This window comes from Stegostoma tigrinum, chromosome 2 (assembly GCF_030684315.1).
Source record: "Stegostoma tigrinum isolate sSteTig4 chromosome 2, sSteTig4.hap1, whole genome shotgun sequence".
Taxonomy (NCBI): domain Eukaryota; kingdom Metazoa; phylum Chordata; class Chondrichthyes; order Orectolobiformes; family Stegostomatidae; genus Stegostoma; species Stegostoma tigrinum.
Window position 1 is genome coordinate 42,176,464 of NC_081355.1, and position 24,886 is coordinate 42,201,349.

The window sequence follows — 24,886 nt, forward strand, 5'->3', positions numbered from 1 at the left end:
GCGGGAGCGTGTGCGAGAGAGAGAGAGGGAGGGAGGGAGGGAGGGCGGGAGCGTGTGCTAGAGAGGGGGTGGGAGGGAGGGAGGGCGGGAGCGTGTGCGAGAGAGAGGGTGGGAGGGAGGGAGGGCGGGAGCGTGTGCGAGAGAGAGGGAGGGAGGGAGGGAGGGAGGGCGGGGAGCGTGTGCGAGAGAGAGGGAGGGAGGGAGGGAGGGCGGGAGCGTGTGCGAGCGAGAGGGAGGGAGGGAGCGTGTGCGAGCGAGCGAGAGCGAGGGCTGGAGAATGCGCGAGCGAGCGAGAGGGAGGGCGAGAGGGAGGGCGAGAGGGAGGGCGAGAGGGAGGGCGGGAAGGAGGGCGGGAAGGAGGGCGGGAAGGAGGGCGGGAGCGTGCGCGAGCGGGCGAGAGGGAGGGCGGGAGCGTGCGCGAGCGAGAGGGAGGGCGGGGAGCGTGCGCGAGCGAGAGGGAGGGCGGGAGCGTGCGCGAGCGAGAGGGAGGGCGGGAGCGTGCGCGGGCGGGAGGGAGGGCGGGAGCGTGCGCGGGCGGGAGGGAGGGCGGGAGCATGCGCGGGCGAGAGGGAGGGCGGGGAGCGTGCGCGAGCGAGAGAGAGGGCGGGAGGGAGGGCGGGACCGTGCGCGGGCGGGAGGGAGGGCGGGAGCGTGCGCGGGCGAGAGGGAGGGCGGGAGGGAGGGCGGGAGCGTGCGCGAACGAGAGGGAGGGCGGGAGCTTGCGCGAGCGAGAGGGAGGGCCGGAGTGTGCGCGAGCGAGCGAGAGGGAGGGCGGGAGCGTGCGCGAGCGAGATGGAGGGCGGGTGCGTGCGCGAGGGAGAGGGAGGGCGGGTGCGTGCGCGAGGGAGAGGGAGGGCGGGTGCGTGCGCGAGCGAGAGGGAGGTCGGGCGGGAGCGTGCGCGAGCGAGCGAGAGGGAGGGCGGGAGCGTGCGCGAGCGAGAGGGAGGGATTGAGCCTGCGCGAGCGAGAGGGAGGGAGGGAGCCTGCGCGAGCGAGAGGGAGGGAGGGAGGGAGCGTGTGCGAGCGGGAGGGAGGGAGCGTGTGCAAGCGAGAGGGAGGGAGGGTGGGAGCGTGTGCGAGCGAGAGGGAGGGAGGGAGTGTGTGCGAGCGAGAGGGAGGGAGGGAGCGAGAGGGAGGGAGGGAGGGAGCGCGAGCGAGAGGGAGGGCGGGAGCGTTCGCGGGCGAGAGGGAGGGCGGGAGCGTGCGCGGGCGGGAGGGAGGGCGGGAGCGTGCGCGGGCGAGAGGGAGGGCGGGAGCGTGCGCGGGCGAGAGGGAGGGCGGGAGCGTGCGCGAGCGAGAGGGAGGGCGGGAGCTTGCGCGAGCGAGAGGGAGGGCCGGAGCGTGCGCGAGCGAGCGAGAGGGAGGGCGGAAGCGTGCGCGAGCGAGAGGGAGGGCGGGTGCGTGCGCGAGCGAGAGGGAGGGCGGGTGCGTGCGCGAGCGAGAGGGAGGGCGGGCGGGTGCGTGCGCGAGCGAGCGAGAGGGCGGGCGGGAGGGTGCGCGAGCGAGCGGGAGGGCGGCAGCATGCGCGAGCGGGAGGGAGGGAGGGAGCGTGCGCGAGCGAGACGGAGGGAGGGAGCGTGCGCGAGCGAGAGGGAGGGCGGGAGCGTGCGCGAGCGAGAGGGAGGGAGGGAGGGAGCGTGTGCGAGCGGGAGGGAGGGAGGGAGCGTGTGCGAGCGAGAGGGAGGGAGGGAGAGTGTGAGAGAGAGAGGGAGGGAGGGAGGGCGGCAGCATGCGCGAGCGAGAGGGAGGGAGGGCGGGAGCGTGCGCGAGCGAGATGGAGGGCGGGAGCGTGCGCGAGCGAGAGGGAGGGCGGGAGCCTGCGCGAGCGAGAGGGAGGGAGGGAGCCTGCGCGAGCGAGAGGGAGGGAGGGAGGGAGCGTGTGCGAGCGGGAGGGAGGGAGCGTGTGCGAGCGAGAGGGAGGGAGGGAGTGTGTGCGAGCGAGAGGGAGGGCGGGAGCGAGAGGGAGGGAGGGAGGGAGCCCGAGCAAGAGGGAGGGCGGGAGCGTGCGCGATCGAGAGGGAGGGCGGGAGCGTGCGCGGGCGAGAGGGAGGGCGGGAGCGTGCGCGGGCGAGAGGGAGGGCGGGAGCGTGCGCGGGCGAGTGGGAGGGCGGGAGCTTGCGCGAGCGAGAGGGAGGGCCGGAGTGTGCGCGAGCGAGCGAGAGGGAGGGCGGGTGCGTGCGCGAGCGAGAGGGAGGGCGGGCGGGTGCGTGCGTGCGCGAGCGAGGGGGAGGGCGGGCGGGTGCGTGCGTGCGCGAGCGAGGGGGAGGGCGGGCGGGTGCGTGCGTGCGCGAGCGAGGGGGAGGGCGGGCGGGTGCGTGCGTGCGCGAGCGAGGGGGAGGGCGGGCGGGTGCGTGCGTGCGCGAGCGAGGGGGAGGGCGGGTGCGTGCGTGCGCGAGCGAGGGGGAGGGCGGGCGGGTGCGTGCGTGCGCGAGCGAGGGGGAGGGCGGGCGGGTGCGTGCGTGCGCGAGCGAGGGGGAGGGCGGGCGGGTGCGTGCGTGCGCGAGCGAGGGGGAGGGCGGGTGCGTGCGTGCGCGAGCGAGGGGGAGGGCGGGCGGGTGCGTGCGTGCGCGAGCGAGGGGGAGGGCGGGCGGGTGCGTGCGTGCGCGAGCGAGGGGGAGGGCGGGCGGGTGCGTGCGTGCGCGAGCGAGGGGGAGGGCGGGCGGGTGCGTGCGCGAGCGAGAGGGAGGGCGGGAGGGAGGGCGGCAGCGTGCGCGAGCGGGAGGGCGGGCGGGAGCGTGCGCGAGCGAGAGGGAGGGCGAGAGCGTGCGCGAGGGAGGGCGGGAGCGTGCGCGAGCGGGAGGGAGGGCGGGAGCGTGCGCGAGCGAGAGGGAGGGAGGGAGCGTGCGCGAGCGAGACGGAGGGAGGGAGCGTGCGCGAGCGAGAGGGAGGGAGGGCGGGAGCGTGCGCGAGCGAGAGGGAGGGGGGGAGGGAGGGCGGGAGCGTGCGCGAGCGAGAGGGAGGGGGGGAGGGAGGGCGGGAGCGTGCGCGAGCGAGAGGGAGGGCGGGAGCTTGCGCGAGCGAGAGGGAGGGCCGGAGCGTGCGCGAGCGAGAGGGAGGGCCGGAGCGTGCGCGAGCGAGCGAGAGGGAGGGCGGGAGCGTGCGCGAGCGAGATGGAGGGCGGGTGCGTGGGCGAGCGAGAGAGAGGGAGGGCGGCAGGGAGGGCGGGAGCGTGCGCGAGCGAGAGGGAGGGTGGGAGCGTGCGCGAGCGAGAGGGAGGGAGGGAGGGCGAGAGCGTGCGCGAGGGAGGGAGGGAGAGCGAGAGCGTGCGCGAGCGAGAGGGAGGGAGGGAGGGCGAGAGCGTGCGCGAGCGAGAGGGAGGGAGGGAGGGGCGAGAGCGTGCGCGAGCGAGAGGGAGGGAGGGAGGGCGGGAGCGTGCGCGAGCGAGAGGGAGGGAGGGAGGGCGGGAGCGTGCGCGAGCGAGAGGGAGGGAGGGAGGGCGGGCGGGAGCGTGTGCGAGCGAGAGGGAGGGAGGGAGGGAGGGCGGGAGCGTGTGCGAGCGAGAGGGAGGGAGGGAGGGAGGGCGGGGGCGTGCGCGGGCGAGAGGGAGGGCGGGAGCGTGCGCGGGCGAGAGGGAGGGCGGGAGCGTGCGCGTGCGAGAGGGAGGGGGGGAGCGTGCGCGAGCGAGAGGGAGGGCGGGAGCGAGGGCGAGCGAGAGGGAGGCCGGGAGCGTGGCTGAGCGAGAGGGAGGGAGGGAGGGAGCGTGTGCGAGCGGGAGGGAGGGAGCGTGTGCGAGAGCGTGTGCGAGCGAGAGGGAGGGACGGAGAGTGTGAGAGAGAGAGGGAGGGCGGCAGCGTGCGCGAGCGAGAGGGAGGGCGGGCGGGTGCAGTGCGCGAGCGAGCGAGAGGGCGGGCGGGAGGGTGCGCGAGCGAGCGAGAGGGCGGGCGGGAGGGCGGCAGCATGCGCGAGCGGGAGGGAGGGAGGGAGCGTGCGCGAGCGAGACGGAGGGAGGGAGCGTGCGCGAGCGAGAGGGAGGGCGGGAGCGGGTGCGCGAGCGAGAGGGAGGGAGGGAGGGAGCGTGTGCGAGCGGGAGGGAGGGAGGGAGCGTGTGCGAGCGAGAGGGAGGGAGGGAGAGTGTGAGAGAGAGAGGGAGGGAGGGAGGGCGGCAGCATGCGCGAGCGAGAGGGAGGGAGGGCGGGAGCGTGCGCGAGCGAGATGGAGGGCGGGAGCGTGCGCGAGCGAGAGGGAGGGCGGGAGCCTGCGCGAGCGAGAGGGAGGGAGGGAGCCTGCGCGAGCGAGAGGGAGGGAGGGAGGGAGCGTGTGCGAGCGGGAGGGAGGGAGCCTGCGCGAGCGAGAGGGAGGGAGGGAGCCTGCGCGAGCGAGAGGGAGGGAGGGAGGGAGCGTGTGCGAGCGAGAGGGAGGGAGGGAGCGTGTGCGAGCGAGAGGGAGGGCGGGAGCGAGAGGGAGGGAGGGAGGGAGCCCGAGCAAGAGGGAGGGCGGGAGCGTGCGCGGGCGAGAGGGAGGGCGGGGAGCGCGCGCGTGCGCGGGCGAGAGGGAGGGCGGGAGCGCGCGCGGGCGCGGGCGAGAGGGAGGGCGGGAGCGCGCGCGGGCGCGGGCGAGAGGGAGGGCGGGAGCGCGCGCGGGCGCGGGCGAGAGGGAGGGCGGGAGCGCGCGCGGGCGCGGGCGAGAGGGAGGGCGGGAGCGCGCGCGGGCGCGGGCGAGAGGGAGGGCGGGAGCGCGCGCGGGCGCGGGCGAGAGGGAGGGCGGGAGCGCGCGCGGGCGCGGGCGAGAGGGAGGGCGGGAGCGCGCGCGGGCGCGGGCGAGAGGGAGGGCGGGAGCGCGCGCGGGCGCGGGCGAGAGGGAGGGCGGGAGCGGCGCGGGGCGCGGGCGAGAGGGAGGGCGGGGAGCGCGCGCGGGCGCGGGCGAGAGGGAGGGCGGGAGCGCGCGCGGGCGCGGGCGAGAGGGAGGGGGCGCGCGCGAGCGAGAGGGAGGGAGGGAGGGGGCGCGCGGGAGCGCGCGAGAGGGAGGGCGGGAGCGCGCGCGGGCGCGGGCGAGAGGGAGGGCGGGAGCGCGCGCGGGAGGGCGGGAGCGCGCGCGGGCGAGAGGGAGGGCGGGAGCGCGCGCGGGCGAGAGGGAGGGCGGGAGCGCGCGCGGGCGAGAGGGAGGGCGGGAGCGCGAGAGGGAGGGCGGGAGCGCCCGCGGGCGAGAGGGAGGGCGGGATCGGGCGCGCGGGATCGGGCGCGCGCCCGGGCGGGATCGGGCGCGCGGGATCGGGCGCGCGCCCGGGCGGGATCGGGCGCGCGGGATCGGGCGCGCGCCCGGGCGGGATCGGGCGCGCGGGATCGGGCGCGCGCCCGGGCGGGATCGGGCGCGCGGGATCGGGCGCGCGCCCGGGCGGGATCGGGCGCGCGGGATCGGGCGCGCGCCCGGGCGGGATCGGGCGCGCGGGATCGGGCGCGCGCCCGGGCGGGATCGGGCGCGCGGGATCGGGCGCGCGCCCGGGCGGGATCGGGCGGGCGGGATCGGGCGCGCGCCCGGGCGGGATCGGGCGGGCGGGATCGGGCGCGCGCCCGGGCGGGATCGGGCGGGCGGGATCGGGCGCGCGCCCGGGCGGGCGGGATCGGGCGCGCGCCCGGGCGGGCGGGATCGGGCGGGCGGGATCGGGCGCGCGCCCGGGCGGGATCGGGCGGGCGGGATCGGGCGCGCGCCCGGGCGGGATCGGGCGCGCGGGATCGGGCGCGCGCCCGGGCGGGATCGGGCGCGCGGGATCGGGCGCGCGCCCGGGCGGGATCGGGCGCGCGGGATCGGGCGCGCGCCCGGGCGGGATCGGGCGGGCGGGATCGGGCGCGCGCCCGAGCGGGAGGGCGGGCGGGATCGGGCGCGCGCCCGAGCGGGAGGGAGGGAGGCGGCGCGCGCGGGCGGGAGGGAGGGAGCGAGCGCATGCGAGCGGGAGGGAGGGGAGGGAGGGAGGGAGGGAGGGAGGGAGGGAGCGCGTGCGAGCGAGAGGGAGGGAGGGAGGGAGCGCGTGCGAGCGAGAGGGAGGGAGGGAGCGCGTGCGAGCGAGAGGGAGGGAGGGAGCGCGTGCGAGCGAGAGGGAGGGAGGGAGCGCGTGCGAGCGAGAGGGAGGGAGGGAGCGCGTGCGAGCGAGAGGGAGGGAGGGAGCGCGTGCGAGCGAGAGGGAGGGAGGGAGGGAGGGAGGGAGCGCGTGCGAGCGAGAGGGAGGGAGGGAGCGCGTGCGAGCGAGAGGAAGGAGGGAAGGAGCGCGTGCGAGCGAGAGGAAGGAAGGGAGGGAGGGAGGGAGCGCGTGCGAGCGAGATGGATCGAGGGAGGGAGCGTGTGTGTGTGAGGGATCGAGGGAGGGAGCGTGTATGCGTGTGTGTGCTATGTGTGAGAGGGAGTGTGTGTGTGGTGAGACGGAGAGAGAGTGTGAGTCTATGTGAAAGAGTGATAGTGAGAGACAGAATTTGACAGATTGTGAGAGAGTGTGTGCGAGCGTGGGCATGATATACTGTGAGTGAAAGCGAGAAAGATGTTGAGAGAGTGTCAGTGTGAGTGAGTGAAAGAGTGTGAACATGAGTGAGATAGTGCCACAGTGTGTGAGAGAGTCAGAGAGTGTGAGAGACTGTGAGAGATAGTAACTGAGAGAGTTGAAAGTGTCTGTGAGAGAGTGAGAGCAAATGGGCATGATTGTGTGAGAGAGAGTGTGAATTTGAGAGAGAGTGGGAGACATAGTGAGTGTGATAGAACAACAAGAACAAAGAAAGAACAAAGAAAATTACAGCACAGGAACAGGCCCTTTGGCCCTCCAAGCCTGCGCTGACCCAGATCCTCTATCTAAACCTATCACCTCTTTTCCAATGATCTGTATGTCTCTGCTCCCTGCCCATTCATCTATCTGTCTAGATACATCTTAAACGATCCTATTGTGCCTACCTCTACCACCTCCGCTGTTAATGCGTTTCAGGCACCCACCACCCTCTGCGTAACAACTTTCCACATGTATCTCCCTTAAACTTTTCTCCTCTCCCCTTGAAATCATGATCCCTCGTAATTGAGTCCCCCACTCTGGGAAAAAGCTTCTTGCTATCCACCCTGTCTATACCTCTCATGATTTTGTGGACCTCAATCAGGTACACCCTCAACCTCCGTCTTTCTACTGTAAATAATCCTAATCTACTCAACCTGTCTTCATAGCTAGCGCACTCCATACCAGGCAACATCCTGACGAACCTCCTCTGCACCCTCTCCGAAGCATCCACATCCTTTTGGTAATGTGGCGACCAGAACTGTATGCAGTATTCCAAATATGTTCGAACCAAAGTCCTATACGACGGTAACATGAACTGCCAACTCTTGTACTCAATACCCCGTCCGATGTATGCCTTCTTGACTACTCTATCCATCTGTGTTGCCACCTTCAGGGTATAATGGGCCTGAACACCCAGATATCTCTGTGCATCAACATTCACTCTCACGCGACACTCTCTCATAATCTCTCTCACTCATCTCTCTCTCACATTCTCTCAAATCTTCTGACACATTATCACTCTATCACATACTCACTCTCTCTCAAATTCTCTCACAATCACTCATTCTCACTCTCTCACCTCAGTCTTTCACAGTCTCTGACTCTCTCATACTCTCTGTTGAACTCTCCCATTCACTCTCGCACTCTCTCAATCTCTCTCACTGTCTATCATACTCACACTCTCTCCCACACTAACAAGCTCACTCTCTTACACTCTCATAATCTCACTCACTCTCTATCACACTCACCCGCTCTCTGAATTTCTCATACTGGCTGAAATTCTCACAGATTATCACTATAACTCTCTCACACACACACCCTCACCCTCAGAATTTGCACGCTCTTGCTGGTGACACTCGGTGCTGAGAGATTTTGGGCCTTATTGTTATAGTATAAGGCCTGCCCTGCTACAAGAACCAAATTTAATCAGTTTACTTAATGAGCTTAATTAGGTTAAGTAGCTACTAAAAGAACTTGTTTAAAAACTTTCCTTAGGCCTAAAGGAAAGAAAATACAGCCCTTAAATATCTACCTTTCCCTTATCCACAGTTTTAGATTTTAAGAATGTAAAACATTAAGACTTATACTCTTAAAATTTCCACACTTAGCTCAACTACCAGAGTTTCCACTCTTTTGCCAGTCACCCTCTGTGCTGGTGGACCTACTTTGATGTCAGATGCATTTGATGGGAGAACAGCTTAGGACCTTGAAGGAATAAGACTGCAATCTGGGCCTTCCTCATAGACACGGTCTCTGTAACAAATCAATCAGTGGAGGAGGCTTAGTTAAGATGACAGCCTCTTCCCATTAGACCAGCAAATGATTTCTCTCAAAATCAGGCTAAACAGGTCCTGTAAATCACCCAGAAGGAAGCTTAAGGCAGCCGTCTACTTCATTGTGAGCAACAGAACAGAATGAGCAATGAGCAGAATTAATTGCTGACAACACTTTCAAGTGGCATTTAGCAATAATCTGCACATTGATGCTTGATTTGGGTTCCAACAGAGCCACTTGCAATCACCTCCCTCCTATAATGGCATTCAAGAACTGTTCTATATAATCTAGTCCATGACACAACCAATATTTTATACAGCTCCAGCATCACCTTCTTCCTCTGCAACTCTGTGCCTCATCTAATAATGGCAGTACTATAAAGGCCTCTTCCTGTTCTGAAACCTTAAGGGACTGGTGGACAGGCACACTGAGCCTCACTGTTTCCCAGGTTCCCCCTGTTCATCATACCTTCACTTGCCATCTTTGTCCTGTCCAAGTGCATCAGCTCACAAATTATCTGCATTGAATTCCATTTGCCAATGACCATAATTGCCTCACATTCCACATTAGGTATGGAGAAGGAGAGGATTAGGCAAAATGGAAGGATATTTAATTGGGGAAGAGGAAACTATGATGTGATTAGACATGAGTTAGGAAGCATGGACTGGGAGCAATTGTTCCATGGTAAAGGCACTATAGACATGTGGAGACTGTTTAAGGCGAGTGATGAATAAATATGTCCCTCTGAGACAGGCAAGAAGGGGTAAGATAAAGGAACCTTGGATGACGAGAGCGGTGGAGCTTCTCATCAAAAGGAAGAAGGTAGCTTACATAAGGTGGAGGAAGCTAGGGTCAAGCTCAGCTCTAGAGGATTACAGGCAGGTGAGGAAAGAGCTCAAAAATGGTCTGAGGAGAGCCAGGAGGGGGCACGAGAAAGGCTTGGCAGAACGGATTAGGGAGAACACAAAGGCATTTTACACTTATGTGAGGAATAAGAGAATGGTCAAAGAAAGAGTAAGGCCAATCAGAGATAGCATAGGGAACTTGTGTGTGGAGTCTGAGGAGGTAGGGGAAGCCCTAAATGAGTGTTTTGCTTCTGTCTTTATGAAAGAAACAAACTTTGTAGTGAATGAAACCTTTGCAGAGCAGGTGTGCATGCTGGAATGGATAGAGATAGAGGAAGCTAATTGAGGTATACAAGATAATGAGAGGCATAGATAGAGTTGATAGCCAGAGACTATTTCCCAGGGCAGAAATGGCTAGCACGAGGGGTCATAGTTTTAAGCTGGTTGGAGGAAAGTATAGAGGGGATGTCAGAGGTGGGTTCTTTACACAGAGAGTTGAGAGAGCATGGAATGCGTTGCCAGCAGCAGTTGTGGAAGCAAGGTCATTGGGGACATTTGAGAGACTGCTGGACATGCATATGGTCACTGAAATTTGAGGGTGCATACATGAGGATCAATGGTTGGCACAAAATCGTGGGCTGAAGGGCCTGTTCTGTGCTGTGCTTTACTGTTCTATGTTCTATGTTCCATGACCAGTCATCCGCCTATCCTCCTAGTTCCCCCCTACGAAATTTTCACATTATCCACAAATGTACTGATTAACCCTCCTACATCCAAGCTGAAATAATTTATATATAAACACAAGGAGCAAGAGCCTCAACACTGATCCCAGTAGAACCCCACTGTATACAGGCCTCCAGATACAAAAACACCGACCATCACTCTTTGCTTCCTGCCGTTCAGCCAATTTAAAATCCAATTAATCAAATTCCCCTTGGATTCATGAGGTCTTACCTTCACTGTCAGTATCCCATGCATGACTTTATAAAAAGCATTGGTGAAGTCAAAGTAGACTATGTCAAATGCAGTCCTGGTGACTGCAAGATAAAAAGCTTGGATATGATTTTTCCTTTTTTTTCCATTCTAATACACACAGCATTTGTCACATACTCTCAGAAGTGACGCGGTGCAGAAAGAAGCTAATCCAACTATTGTTCCTGCAGCAGCTCTTCAGACAAACAATGTTACCTTGAGCCAATCTCCTGCTTTTTCCAAATACCCTTGCACATTATTTCTATTAAATTAAAGTATCTTGAATGTCTCAATTGAACCTGACTCCACCATATTTCTAGGCAGTGTATTGCACATCCTACCTACTTGTTATATGAAAAATTCATTTTCTAGCTTCTTTTCATCACCCTGCTTCTTTTGCACATCATTTTAAACCTATGCCCTCTCATTCTTTTCCTAATAGAAGTGGGAACAACTTCACCCCACCTACTCCATCCAGCCTGTTTGTGTTTATGGAAACCTCTGTCAAATCTCCTGTTCTTTTCTCCAAAGAAAACAGTCCCAACTTCTATAATCTCTCCTCATAATTAAAGTTCCTCATTCCTGAAATCAATCACCTTCAGGTTCTTTCCAATGCATTTACATCTTTCTTATAATGTGGCACCCACAACTGTACACAATCATTCAGCCGAGATCTAACAAGCATCTTTCGTAAATTCAACATTATCTCCTGGCTCCTGTACTCTATGCCCCCACTAATAAATATCAGAAAGCGCAAGGATCCCATGGAGAACTCCAATAACCCTAATCTTCCTCCAAATTGAAAAATCTATTGATCATTTCCCTGTTTCCTATTAGTCAGTATATGTATACATTGGGTGTACAGGCGTACTTTATAAATCATGGTTCTATACATTACCCAAACATCCACATCTGACAGTATCTATATATCCTACACCAAGCATCAGATTTCAGATCAATTAGGCTGACTTACCTCTAGGACCGAACATGTAGTCCATAAACATATTTACATGTTTGTCTAAGGATTCCATTTGGTTCTGAAATAAACATTTAAATCATTTCAGTTTTATGTACAATATTTCAAGTCCAGCCATAAAACCTTAGCTGCTAACTTTATTTCACTTTAGCTGCACAATTCTGTTCACCTCAAATATTTTAAGACGAATAGTAAAATTCAGTTTTGTTGCCATAATCATACTGTTTCATTAATCAATTGCCTAGGATCCCTGTGAATACTTAAAATGCATACAGTCATTATTATATTATGCAATATATTCATTTGGAAACAAAGAAATATATGCAACTTAAAGCATAGCATCCTATTAAGCGGGATCCCAGGAGATAGAAGCGTCCTGTTAATTTAAGCTACAGCAGACATATGTTTAAAATTTAATAGGTGTAATTTAGTTAGAGTTCATTTAAAGATCAGATAAGCAAAAGGATGCATCAAGCCATTTCAAATGAATCTTTTTAAAAGAACCTGCATGTATGTAATTCCTTATAATGTCCTCATCATATCCAAAAATCCTAAACAATAGAGTTTATCATTCTATTGTACTATTTCATGTTCAATGTAAATACATAGTCATATGTCCAGTTAACTCCTTTATTTCAATAACTTGCTATACAGGTCCAGTACTCCAGCAAAAGCACCTGTACAGACAGATACAGCAACATAGTAGGTTAACTTACAGAACAAATAATCCAGAAAGCTGGGCTAATAAACAACAGACATGAATTCAAATCCTACCAGGGTAAAGAGGGGAAGTTGAATTCAGTTAATTTAATAGATCTGGAATAACAGACTAGTAACAGTGACCAAGAAATTGCTATTAAAAACCCATCTGATTCAGTACCATTCCATACGAAATCTGTCATCCTTACTCAATGAGATCTATATTTGACTCTATACCCCTAGCAATATGGTTGATAAAGAACTGGCCTCTGAAATGATCCAGCCAGCCTCAAAGAATCAAATGTCTATGACAAGTGCAAGTGTAACAAAACTGAACAGGCCACTCAGCACCACCCTAGGTATCAGACATAATAAAATCAAACACAGCGCAAGTAATTTTACTAATTAATTACTGTTGACTAGTGCCAAAATTGAGACAGTTGCCTCACAGACAATCAAGTGACAGCTTGACATAGTTGTAATCTTCAGTATGTTCTATCATTCATTGAGATCAATGGCTAAACTGTGACATACCTCCATATTTTGTTCCACTTTTGTTCATATTCCAGTACATTTCCCACAATACCTTTAGAAAACAACCGCCTATCAATTTCAAATCAAAAGTATCAAACTTCATCTTTGCCAACCCTGGGCTTGCCTTGCCAACAAAGGTGAAGATGATTGGTAGAGGAGGAGTGTTTCTTGGAGTCTTCAACATTGATGCAGCTCCACAAAGTCTTATAGCTTCAGGTCAAACATAGGGAAGGGACCTTTACTGGATTTCCATTTACCATCTTCCCTCAGCTAATGAATCAATAAACCTCCATGCTGAGCACAACTTAGAAGAAGCACAATGGGCACAGAATGCTGTCTGGGTAATGGATGGTCATGTTCACCACCAAGAATGGCTCACTGAACACACCAATGATCAAACTGGCTGTGTCTGGCAGTTTATGGTTATATCTTTAATTTGGGTTTCATCTTCCAAGGTTTCAGAGGAATTCCCTAACTCCTCCCCAGTTTTGGATATACAGCCTCTCCAATTCGCGATCATAGATCATAGAATCCCTACAGTGTGGAAACAGGCTCTTCAGTCCACAAGTCCATACTGCTCCTCGTAGCATCCTTTCCAGACTCATCACTCATAACCCACCTAATCTGCACATTGCTGAACACTACGGGCAATTTAGCATAGCCAATCCACCTTGCTTGCACATCTTTAGACTGTGGGAAGAAACTGGAGCACCAGAGGAAACCCATGTAGGCATAAGGAGAATGTGCAAGCTCCACACATACAGTCACGCAAGGGTGGAATCGAGCCCTGGTCCCTGGTGCTGTGAGACAGCAGTGCTAACCACTGAGCCACTGTGCTACATCTGTTCTAATATTTGTCATCCCTAAGGTTCAGAGGATGCCCCACTGATCAGATAGTTGTTGAGTTCTGAAGAGGGGTCACTGAACTTGAAACATCAGCCCTGCTTTCTGTCCACAGATCTGCCAGACCTGCTGCTGGGTTTCTACAGCAATTTCTGTTTTTTGGTCAGCCAGACAAACCCAGGCATGGAGTGGTGCAGAATAAGCTCACCCTCTATTCCTGCTACCACATGGATGTTCATTTAGCCAAAGCTGTCAGTGTTTGTGATGCCAAATTATTGGGGACAAATACACACAAAGTCTGGAGAGAGTTAAAATTAGAAATCTTTATCATCGGCATGCAGGGATAGGCTGACAACTGTCAAAAAACAGTTATAGAATAGGTTTTAATCGAAATATCAATACCATTCCATTTCTAGGCCAAAAAGGTGGAAGATTTAGAAAAACCTAAAAACAGTAGATGCTGTGATCTGAAACAAAAACAAATTGCCTGAAAAATCTCAGCATAACTGGTAGCATCTGTGGTGAGAATTCAGAATTAACATTTTGGGCCCAGTGACTCTTCTTCAGAATGTTCTGATTTATTGCAACAAGGGAATGTCATAATTGACCCTGGATGGAGAATTTGGGTGACTTGGGTCAGGGGAATTGTTTGAAATTTGGGCCAAACTTAAATTCAATACAAAAACATATTCTTTACTCAGAATTTTTTCCTTAAATGACAAAACATTTCAACTTGAGTATTACAGTTTCAAGAAAATTCATCTTCTCAATACAGTGTGTTTGATTCGATACTATTATAATGGACTTAGCATTGACAAAATACTTTACAAGTCAAGGAAGGCAAGGAAGGAGCTCAAAAATGGTCTGAGGAGAGCCAGGAGGGGGCACGAGAAAGGCTTGGCAGAAGGAATCCGGGAAAACACAAAGGCATTTTACACTTACGTGAGGAATAAGAGAATGGTCAAAGAAAGAGTAGGGCCGATCAGGGATAGCATAGGGAACTTGTGTGTGGAGCCTGAGGAGGTAGGGGAAGCCCTAAATGAGTTTTTTGCTTCTGTCTTTACGAAAGAAACGAACTTTGTAGTGAATGAAACTTTTGAAGAGCAGGTGTGCATGCTGGAATGGATAGAGATAGACGAAGCTGATGTGCTGAAAATTTTGTCAAACATTAAGATTGACAAGTCGCCAGGCCCGGATCAGATTTGTCCTCGGCTGCTTTGGGAAGCGAGAAATGCAATTGCTTCGCCACTTGCGAAGATCTTTGCATCCTCGCTCTCCACTGGAGTCGTACCTGAGGACTGGAGAGAGGCAAATGTAATTCCTCTCTTCAAGAAAGGAAATAGGGAAATCCCCGGCAATTATAGACCGGTAAGTCTCACGTCTGTCGTCTGCAAGGTGTTAGAAAGGATTCTGAGGGATAAGATTTATGACCATCTGGAAGAGCATGGCTTGATCAAATACAGTCAACACGGCTTTGTGAGGGGTAGGTCATGCCTTACGAACCTTAGAGTTTTTTGAGGATGTGACTAGAAAAGTTGATGAGGGTCGAGCTGTGGATGTGGTGTATGTGGACTTCAGTAAGGCATTTGATAAGGTTCCCCATGGTAGGCTCATTCAGAAGGTCAGGAGGAATGGGATACAGGGGAACTTAGCTGCTTGGATACAGAATTGGCTGGCCAACAGAAGACAGCGAGTGGTAGTAGAAGGAAAATATTCTGCCTGGAAGTCAGTGGTGAGTGGAGTTCCACAGGGCTGTGGCCTTGGGCCTCTACTGTTTGTAATTTTTATTAATGACTTGGACGAGGGGATTGAAGGATGGGTCAGCAAGTTTGCAGACGACACAAAGGTCGGAGGTGTCGTTGACAGTGTAGAGGGCTGTTGTAGGCTGCAGCGGGACATTGACAGGATGCAGAGATGGGCTGAGAGGTGGCAGATGGAGTTCAACCTGGATAAATGCGAGGTGATGCATTTTGGAAGGTCGAATTTGAAAGCTGAGTACAGGATTAAGGATAGGATTCTTGGCAGCGTGGAGGAACAGAGGGATCTTGGTGTGCAGATACATAGATCCCTTAAAATGGCCACCCAAGTGGACAGGGTTGTTAAGAAAGCATATGGTGTTTTGGCTTTCATTAACAGGGGGATTGAGTTTAAGAGTCGTGAGATCTTGTTGCAGCTCTATAAAACTTTGGTTAGACCGCACTTGGAATACTGCGTCCAGTTCTGGGCGCCCTATTATAGGAAAGATGTGGATGCTTTGGAGAGGGTTCAGAGGAGGTTTACCAGGATGCTGCCTGGACTGGAGGGCTTATCTTATGAAGAGAGGTTGACTGAGCTCGGTCTCTTTTCATTGGAGAAAAGGAGGAGGAGGGGGGACCTAATTGAGGTATACAAGATAATGAGAGGCATAGATAGAGTTGATAGCCAGAGACTATTTCCCAGGGCGGAAATGGCTAGCACGAGGGGTCATAGTTTTAAGCTGGTTGGTGGAAAGTATAGAGGGGATGTCAGAGGCAGGTTCTTTACGCAGAGAGTTGTGAGAGCATGGAATGCGTTGCCAGCAGCAGTTGTGGAAGCAAGGTCATTGGGGTCATTTAAGAGACTGCTGGACATGTATATGGTCACAGAAATTTGAGGGTGCATACATGAGGATCAATGGTCGGCACAACATTGTGGGCTGAAGGGCCTGTTCTGTGCTGTACTGTTCTATGTTCTATGTTCTATGTTCTAAGTCAGACATACAGCCAAAGGCAAAAATATGTCAAATAGGAATTAACAAAATATTTGATTAATAGAAAGTTTTTGTTCACCATGTTTTAACCAGGTGCTACAATAAATTTTCAATACTCCTGATTTATTTTATATATTCTTTGTAACACACAATCTTACAGTTTCTACAGTTTCCAACTCTTGGATACAGTATGGCTGAAATGCCTTAAACAGTCTTATTTCCCCACTGAGCCTCTGAAGCAGCAGCCCCAACTTCTAGTGCATCCCTCAAAACATATTGCAAATGTGCCATTCTGCAACACTTGGTCAAGAACAAGTTCTTGGACCGGGAGATAAGGTCTCAGGTGGACCAAATTGTGACTTTCACCGAGTTGATGGTCCTCCAGGTGCAGTTCATGCTTTATTTGGTGTGCACCCCAGAAATCAGCCCATAAACCAGTACAAGTCAAGGCGAGTGAAATGCAGCCCTGGACTATGTATCAGCACCCAGACGCTTTAGATACAATTTACTGAGAATCTACCATAGGGATACACATAGAAGGAAGCAAGAAGGCATGTTACACACACTTGAAAGATATTCATGTGGTGTCCATACATGGACCAGGAAACAGGTAAGTTATTGTCACGGACTTTGAATTCATGCAAAACATTACTGTAAGAAAGACTTGTGCATGGGAAACCAATCTCTGCGCAGGGGCATTTGGCAAAATTTGCAAATTGACTTTACAGAATCCTAATCTAAATGTAAGGGGAATACTTACTTTCTGATGATGAAAGATCAATTCATGAGGTAGGTCAAAGAAAGTGCACTGCAGATACAGCTGCCTAGATCCTAAGAGGAAGTAGTACTATGGTCATGAGTCCCCTTGCAGATTCCAGTCAAGGGACCTATTTTACAGGCAAGATCGTGAAAACTACATGGAAATTTCTGGAAGTCAAGCAAAAAATTCACATACCCCACAACCCCTAGAGCTCAGGGATGGTACAGCATATGAATCCAAACAAAAAGACACCTAGTTCAGAGGCAATATTGATGAACAAACTGAACAATCAAACCAATCTTTTATGAACTAATGACTGTGGCTACAAGCTTCCTGAGGGTTTCAAAACAGGGATCTTTGAAAGAGGACTGATGAAAGATAAGATTACAGACTGTGTTATGGAATTATGTAAACAGCTCCAAGGTTTAGTTACAGAAGTAATGCAGCAGCAGAAATTCCTGACAAAGTTAAATAGATACCTGAGTTTAAATACTCATTCAAATATTTCCTGAAGTTGATGAGAAAGTAGCAGTGAAAGTCATCCCAGCCAAGCCAGGGTTGGTCTTCCACTAGACATGGCCTTACATGATGTTGATGACTTGCTTATGTTTAGATGTGTGGCGAAGGGGCATGGAACAAAATACTGACTTGAAATAATTCCACAGAGGCTGGTATTCCATCACCAAGTCACTCTTTAATCACACATGGAGAGTCCTTGACACTGATCCAGCTCCCTCTGAGCAAGTTCTCAGAGTGAACAGGATGTCTGACACTAAGATAATAAAATGTGAGGCTGGATGAACACAGCAGGCCAAGCAGCATCTCAGGAGCACAAAAGCTGACGTTTCGGGCCTAGACCCTTCATCAGAGGTCTGCTGTGTTCATCTAGCCTCACAGTTTATTATCTTGGAATCTCCAGCATCTGCAGTTCCCATTATCTCTAGGATGTCTGACACTCCTGCTTATATCTATCAGCCAGGTCTTCCTGATTGGATCAGATTAAAGCCCCAACCAGGCAGCTCATATTCTATGAAGTCCACCTGGCTGACCTTGTTACAATTGTGACAACCCTCCCCATTGGAGTCAAAGGACATAGGCCCCTTTTCTTTTCTGTAGCTCCTCATGGGGTGTTCTAGCACCAGGTCAGGTTCCTCCAATTCTTCCTCTGATGCAGGCTGTATGTAACACATATTAGCTCACTTTTTGTGCCCGGAGTGTCTCAGCAGAAGTTAATTCTCTTCTTTAGGCGACAAAGGTGTCAAAGCAGTGACATCTGCCATATCATCTCAGCCTCTGAGGTATCTTCAATACTTGGAGAGGGAGAACCCACAGGTTCTAGAACAGATCGAAGCGTCTGTCAAGGAAGTGAGCATGTTTTACTCCCACACTGTTTGAATTTGAAATTTCATATGGTCCACATACTTGTTCAGACCCATCACACCCACCCAACCTTTATATGTCACTGAACCTGACCTCCCACTGACCATGCCTTTGCCTTTGTAGGACCATTTCCATGGTTCCTACACTAAATGTTTTCCCCTGAAGTAAACTATTCCTTTTGCTTCGTGGAAACTGGTATTCAGAATTAACATTCTTGATGCTGTTCAACCTCCCCACCATGTCTGGGAAGATCAGATTTAACCAGGTGCCGAGTTTTCTCCCCATCAGCAATCCTGTAGTTGCATCAGTAGTGTTCCTATAATCAAATTGGAAATGGGCCAGTTTGGTAGCTCATGAAGCTATAGGCTGTTTATCAAAGCCTGCCTTCAAAGTTTGGACTGTTTTTTCCACCGGACCACTAGATGATGTGCGGTGTAGAGCTATCCTTACATGTCAGATACTATTTGACTTTAGGAACTCCTTGCTGGTAAATGATGACCCATTATCAGTGACCAAAACTTCCAGGAATCAATGTATTGCAAAAGATGCACGCAGTTTTTCTATCATTGCCCCAAGGTATGATTAATTAATTGTATACACATCCAGCTACTTTGAGTGGACATCCACAATGCCTAACATTAAGCCCAAGAAAGCACCTGCAAAGTCAATTTGTCTTTGAGTCCAGCATTTACCCGGCCATTCCCACAAGTGTGGGTTGGCTTCTGGCAGTGATATTGGCCCTTATTGGCATCCTGGTCACAGCCCGTCCAATACCACTATGTCTGCATTCAGTCCTGGCTACCAGACATAACTTCTCACCAACACCCCTTGATGACCTGGTGCAGTTCAGCCAGTCACCTTCACTCATTACAATCACTCTCATTCCACATAATTATGAATCATAGAATTCCCTACAGTGTGGAAACAGGCCCTTCAGCCCAACAAGTCCACACTAACCCTCAGATCATCCATTGCACCACCCCCTCCAAAACCCACCTAACGTACAAATCCCTGAACATTACAGGCAATTTAGCACAACCACTCCATCTAGCCTGGACTGTCGGAGGAAACCCATGTGGACACAGGGGGAATGTGCAAACTCCACACAGACAGTCACCTGAGGGTGGAATGGACTCCATGGCGTTGTGAGGCAGCAGTGCTAATCATTGTGCCACCATGCCACTACATTATGTGCCATCCTCCACTGTGATCTGGTGACTCCAGTTCGAAAATGATTTCAATTCTGGTTGTGATGGCCCTTTGGCTTACCCCATCACCACCAGTTTTTTCAGTTTTGCCAGGACCATATCTTTGTGTCCAAAGTTTGATAATGTCAGCTGTTACTACAAGTGTATCCAGAAAATTTAAAACCATTATGGACTCTTCCAGTGGCAGTGCCACCGATGGTGCATCTGCCAGCGGGAGGTGGCTCAATACATCTGCATTTGCTACCTGGCCTCCCAGACTGTTCCAACTCAATTATGTGTTCTTAATATTACAGCCCACTGCTGAATTCTGCCTAAAGCTATCGGCAGCACTGCCTTGCCCTCTTTAAGTAGAGCTAGCAGAGCTTTGTGGTTCATTATTATTACAAATTTACATCTGTAAAGGCATCGGTGGAATTTGCTGACTCCAAATCTTCCTTTGCTATCTGGATGTATTTACACTCTGCATTCGCCAAAGCCCAGGATGCATATGCTATTGAGCTTTCCTTTCCAATGGGCCACCTATGAGCTAATACTACACTGATGCTGTATGGGGAATCATTGCCTGACAATGCCAGATGTCACTTGGGATAACACTTGAGAGGATTGTGGCTATTTCTTTATTTCCCTGAAATCAATGGCTTGGCTACAAAGCCATCTCCAAGGCTGATTTTTTTTAAGAATTGATGCAAAGGTGCCAGGAAGAAGGCCAGGTTATGTATGAACTTTCCTTAATAATTCACCAGCTTAAGGAAAGCCCTAAGTTCCTGTACAGGCATGGGAGCTGGTGGGCCTTTGATTGCTCTCACTTGACCTTTCAATGTGTCTAACCTAGTCTTGTCACCCAAGTAGGTCACTTGGGGGGGGGGGGGCTGGAACACACATTTTCTCTTCCAAGACATACCCCCAACTGGGAGAAACATCTAAGGCCCATGTCCAAGTTCTCTAAGTGATCCTTATTTTTCTTCCCTATAAATTAGCACATCATCTAGATAAATGGCAACCTGGGGTAGACCTTGTAAAATGTTTTCCATTGTATGCTGAAAAAATGGCACAGGCTGATGATATCCCAAATGGCAGTCTTTTATATTGGTACAAACTCTTATGAGTATTAATTGTAGCTTACTTCTGGGAATCCTCATCTAACCACAATTGCAAGTATGCATAAATCATGTCCACCTTCATGAAGGACAGGTCTTCCCACTACCCGACAGTTTTGCATGTAAGTCCTCTATGTGAGGGATTGGGTATTTATCCAGCTGCAAAAAGCAGTTTACCATTTGTTTAAAAACACCACAAAGGCAAACTGACCCGTTGGGCTTCACAATCAGTCTGACCAATGCTGCTCATTCTGCAAACAGGACTGAGTTGATAATTACCAGCCTCCCGATTTCTGCCTCTACTGTTGCCCATAAAGCAAATAGCACTGGGCAGGCTGTGCATAATCACAGAGTTGCTTCCTGGTCAACATGCAAGGTGGCCTTGACTCCTTTGATAGTCCCTAGACTTTCGTGAAAATCTTTTGGGATCTAATTAGCCTTTTGCTAACTGAAAGATGTTGAGTCAATCCAGGATGAATCTTTCTCAAACAATTTTGTCCCATCAATCTCGGGCCCAAGCCCTTTACTACAATTGCTGGTAACTGAACCAACTGTTTCTCATAAGAGACCAGAATTGAAGTTAAATCTGTATCTGTAAAAGATTCCCCAGTACAGGTTCTCAGTCTAGCTGAGATCTTGCACAAACTTAAGTGTTGGAGTCCAGAGCAAATTTTGTTAAAGACTGTTTCTGCAATCACTGAAACGGCCCTGTTGGTATTGACTTTCATTAGAACTAGTTCACCATTTAACCAAATGTTTATTTTGACTAGTTCTGGTTTGGAGGTTGCTAAGTAATTTAACTGTGCCACACCAACAAAGAAAAGTACAGCACAGGAACAGGCGCTTTGGCCTTCCAAGCCTGCATCAATCCAGATACTCTATTTAAACCTGACACCTATTTTCTAAGGATCTTTATCCCTCTGTTCCCTGCCCAGGTATAGGTGGACTTTCCAGGGTTTGTACTGTCCTCAATATTGGCCTATAAGTCCTCTTATTCAAGTACAATGCAAGCCTGAGGTGGTAGGGGAAGCCTAAATGCGTTTTTTGCTTCTGTCTTTACGACAGAAACGAACTTTGTAGTGAATGAAACCTTTGAAGAGCAGGTGTGCATGCTGGAATGGATAGAGATAGATGAAGCTGATGTGCTGAAAATTTTGTCAAACATTAAGATTGACAAGTCGCCAGGCCCGGATCAGATTTGTCCTCGGCTGCTTTGGGAAGCGAGAAATGCAATTGCTTCGCCACTTGCGAAGATCTTTGCATCCTCGCTCTCCACTGGAGTCGTACCCGAGGACTGGAGAGAGGCAAATGTAATTCCTCTCCAAGAAAGGAAATAGGGAAATCCCCGGCAATTCTCACGTCTGTCGTCTGCAAGGTGTTCGAAAGGATTCTGAGGGATAAGATTTATGACCATCTGGAAGAGCATGGCTTGATCAAATACAGTCAACACGGCTTTGTGAGGGGTAGGTCATGCCTTACGAACCTTAGAGTTTTTTGAGGATGTGACTAGAAAAGTTGATGAGGGTCGAGCTGTGGATGTGGTGTATGTGGACTTCAGTAAGGCATTTGATAAGGTTCCCCATGGTAGGCTCATTCAGAAGGTCAGGAGGAATGGGATACAGGGGAACTTAGCTGCTTGGATACAGAATTGGCTGGCCAACAGAAGACAGCGAGTGGTAGTAGAAGGAAAATATTCTGCCTGGAAGTCAGTGGTGAGTGGAGTTCCACAGGGCTGTGGCCTTGGGCCTCTACTGTTTGTAATTTTTATTAATGACTTGGACGAGGGGATTGAAGGATGGGTCAGCAAGTTTGCAGACGACACAAAGGTCGGAGGTGTCGTTGACAGTGTAGAGGGCTGTTGTAGGCTGCAGCGGGACATTGACAGGATGCAGAGATGGGCTGAGAGGTGGCAGATGGAGTTCAACCTGGATAAATGCGAGGTGATGCATTTTGGAAGGTCGAATTTGAAAGCTGAGTACAGGATTAAGGATAGGATTCTTGGCAGCGTGGAGGAACAGAGGGATCTTGGTGTGCAGATACATAGATCCCTTAAAATGGCCACCCAAGTGGACAGGGTTGTTAAGAAAGCATATGGTGTTTTGGCTTTCATTAACAGGGGGATTGAGTTTAAGAGTCGTGAGATCTTGTTGCAGCTCTATAAAACTTTGGTTAGACCGCACTTGGAATACTGCGTCCAGTTCTGGGCGCCCTATTATAGGAAAGATGTGGATGCTTTGGAGAGGGTTCAGAGGAGGTTTACCAGGATGCTGCCTGGACTGGAGGGCTTATCTTATGAAGAGAGGTTGACTGAGCTCGGTCTCTTTTCATTGGAGAAAAGGAGGAGGAGGGGGGACCTAATTGAGGTATACAAGATAATGAGAGGCATAGATAGAGTTGATAGCCAGAGACTATTTCCCAGGGCAGAAATGGCTAGCACGAGGGGTCATAGTTTTAAGCTGGTTGGTGGAAAGTATCGAGGGGATGTCAGAGGCAGGTTCTTTACGCAGAGAGTTGTGAGAGCATGGAATGCGTTGCCAGCAGTTGTGGAAGCAAGTTCATTGGGGTCATTTAAGAGACTGTTGGACATGTATATGGTCACAGAAATTTGAGGGTGCATACATGAGGTTCAATGGTCGGCACAACATTGTGGGCTGAAGGGCCTGTTCTGTGCTGTACTGTTCTATGTTCTATGTTCTATGTTCTATGTTCTATGTTCTGTATAGATCAAGTGGGACTCTTTTACTGTCTCAGATCCACATACGAGAAACAACTACAATTATTTGCTGACATGGATCCTGAAGAAAACTTTAATCATTTTGCCAAGGCTTGGCTTTGTTTTGGGATTTTGCTGTGGGCTAACCTAAAATCTTTCTAATCAGGATATGTCCTGAATGACATTATGTAATTGCCTTCACTCAATTGATTTTCTCCAAGCTCAGTTAGACTGACAAGGGTACCCAATTCCACCAGAATACCCTGCAACTCATGCTCCAATTTGGCTTCAGTTAGTCGTGGCCTTTGCATGGTTACATCATTAATCCTATTCACACTCCTACTGAAATAATTCAACAAAGATCAGTGATTCATAGAGTGTGCTGGACACTAATCCTGTTCCCTCAAAGCCAGATCTCAAGGTGAGCAGGATGTCTGACACTCTGTTCCTGTCTGTCAGCCAGGGTCCTTGACCGGACCTGAATGACTGCTTGAATCAGGGAACTTGCGTTTTACGAAGTTCACCTGGCTAACCTGGTTACAAATGCTGCAGACTTGCATTGTACTTCAGCCAAGAAGAGGGCCAGCAGCAGATTTCTTCATTATTTAGTTTCAGCTTAATCACCAGTGTGGAATAACGTTAGCCAAGTGGACGGCAACAGTAGCAATCACCCTCCCGCTAATGAAGGCAACATTGAGGTGCACACCATACATACCAAAAAAGCACCCTTCATGGGAACTCCTGAATCTAAATAATTATATCTGAGTACAAAGGTGCAAGCACATGTTGAAATTTGCTGTCCAAGGAACATAATCATCTTAGAAATCTCTCTGAACTGTTTCCAACACACATCCCCATGTAAGGTGACCAAAGTTGTACACAGTACTGTTGGTGTAGTCAAACCAATTCCTTACATGCTTGGGGCAAGACTTTCTTAATATTGTATTCCATCCATCTTGCAATAAAGAATATTTCACTTGCCTTCCTAATTGCCAATCCTACATGCTAACTTTGAAGTTCATGAGTAAAGATATATATTCTTCCTGCCAAAGTAAACAACCTCACATATTCCCTCATACTTCAGCCATGAATTCTTTGCCCATTCATTTTGCCTATCCAGATGAACACTTTGCAGGCTCTTTGCGTTCTTGCCATAATTGCTTTCCAAACTGTCTTTAAATCATCAGGAAAATTAGCTATGAATCATTCACATCATTAAGTTGAGACCCTAACATTGGTCTCTGTGACAGTTATGAGTTGGATGTGAATTATTCAAACACTATGTCAAATTGGCACAAAGTGCTTGCAAACTCAAAGAAGTTAAATGAATATTATATAATGCTTTCTGCTGAATTTATTTTAGCATTTGAAAAATCTGAAAGAGATTCTGGTGAAACAAATCTCAAACATTTTATTTGCACCTTCTTGGAGTTAAAATACCTTTAATTATGAGTTTCAGACTCAGTCACTTTCGTTCATTGATTTTTAAACCCCACAAAACAAAAAGCTCAAATTCTGAATTAAATTTGATCTGCTGAGTCAATGCTTTGCACAAAAATATGTACTTCCAAACTCAGCTTAATTTCCATTTAAATTGTAACTCAGCTTTGTTCCTTATTGCTAATAATGATGGCTTTCCCTGAACTAATGTGTGGAGATGATACACAACGAAATGAATACCAAGAGTCACTAATGCCATCTGTACATGCATAGGTGGGAGCCATCATTATAGGCAATCTTGGCATTTGAAACATAAACTGTGGCTAGAAATGAAGTGTATCATCTCAAAACTGATCCAGTTACTCCAACTCTGTTTCCTGTTAGTTAGCCAATCCTGTAACCATCTTAAAATATATCACCATAACATTATAAACTAACTTTTGGAAATCTAA

General features: G+C 51.8%; 1 protein-coding gene across 5 annotated transcripts in view; it reads right to left on the minus strand.

Moving 5' to 3' along the window:
- The window catches only part of elovl2 (ELOVL fatty acid elongase 2), a 203,096-nt gene that overhangs the window by 117,147 nt on the left and 61,063 nt on the right, over positions 1 to 24,886 (minus strand). For 4 of the 5 annotated variants that reach the window (XM_059653689.1, XM_048522824.2, XM_048522814.2 and 1 more), the window contains exon 2: positions 11,030 to 11,093. In XM_059653689.1, coding sequence (XP_059509672.1) covers positions 11,030 to 11,093 — 64 coding nt within the window. Of the gene's footprint in view, positions 1 to 8,130; positions 8,219 to 11,029; positions 11,094 to 24,886 lie in introns of all 5 variants that reach the window. The other variant, XM_059653690.1, reaches the window with a different exon arrangement.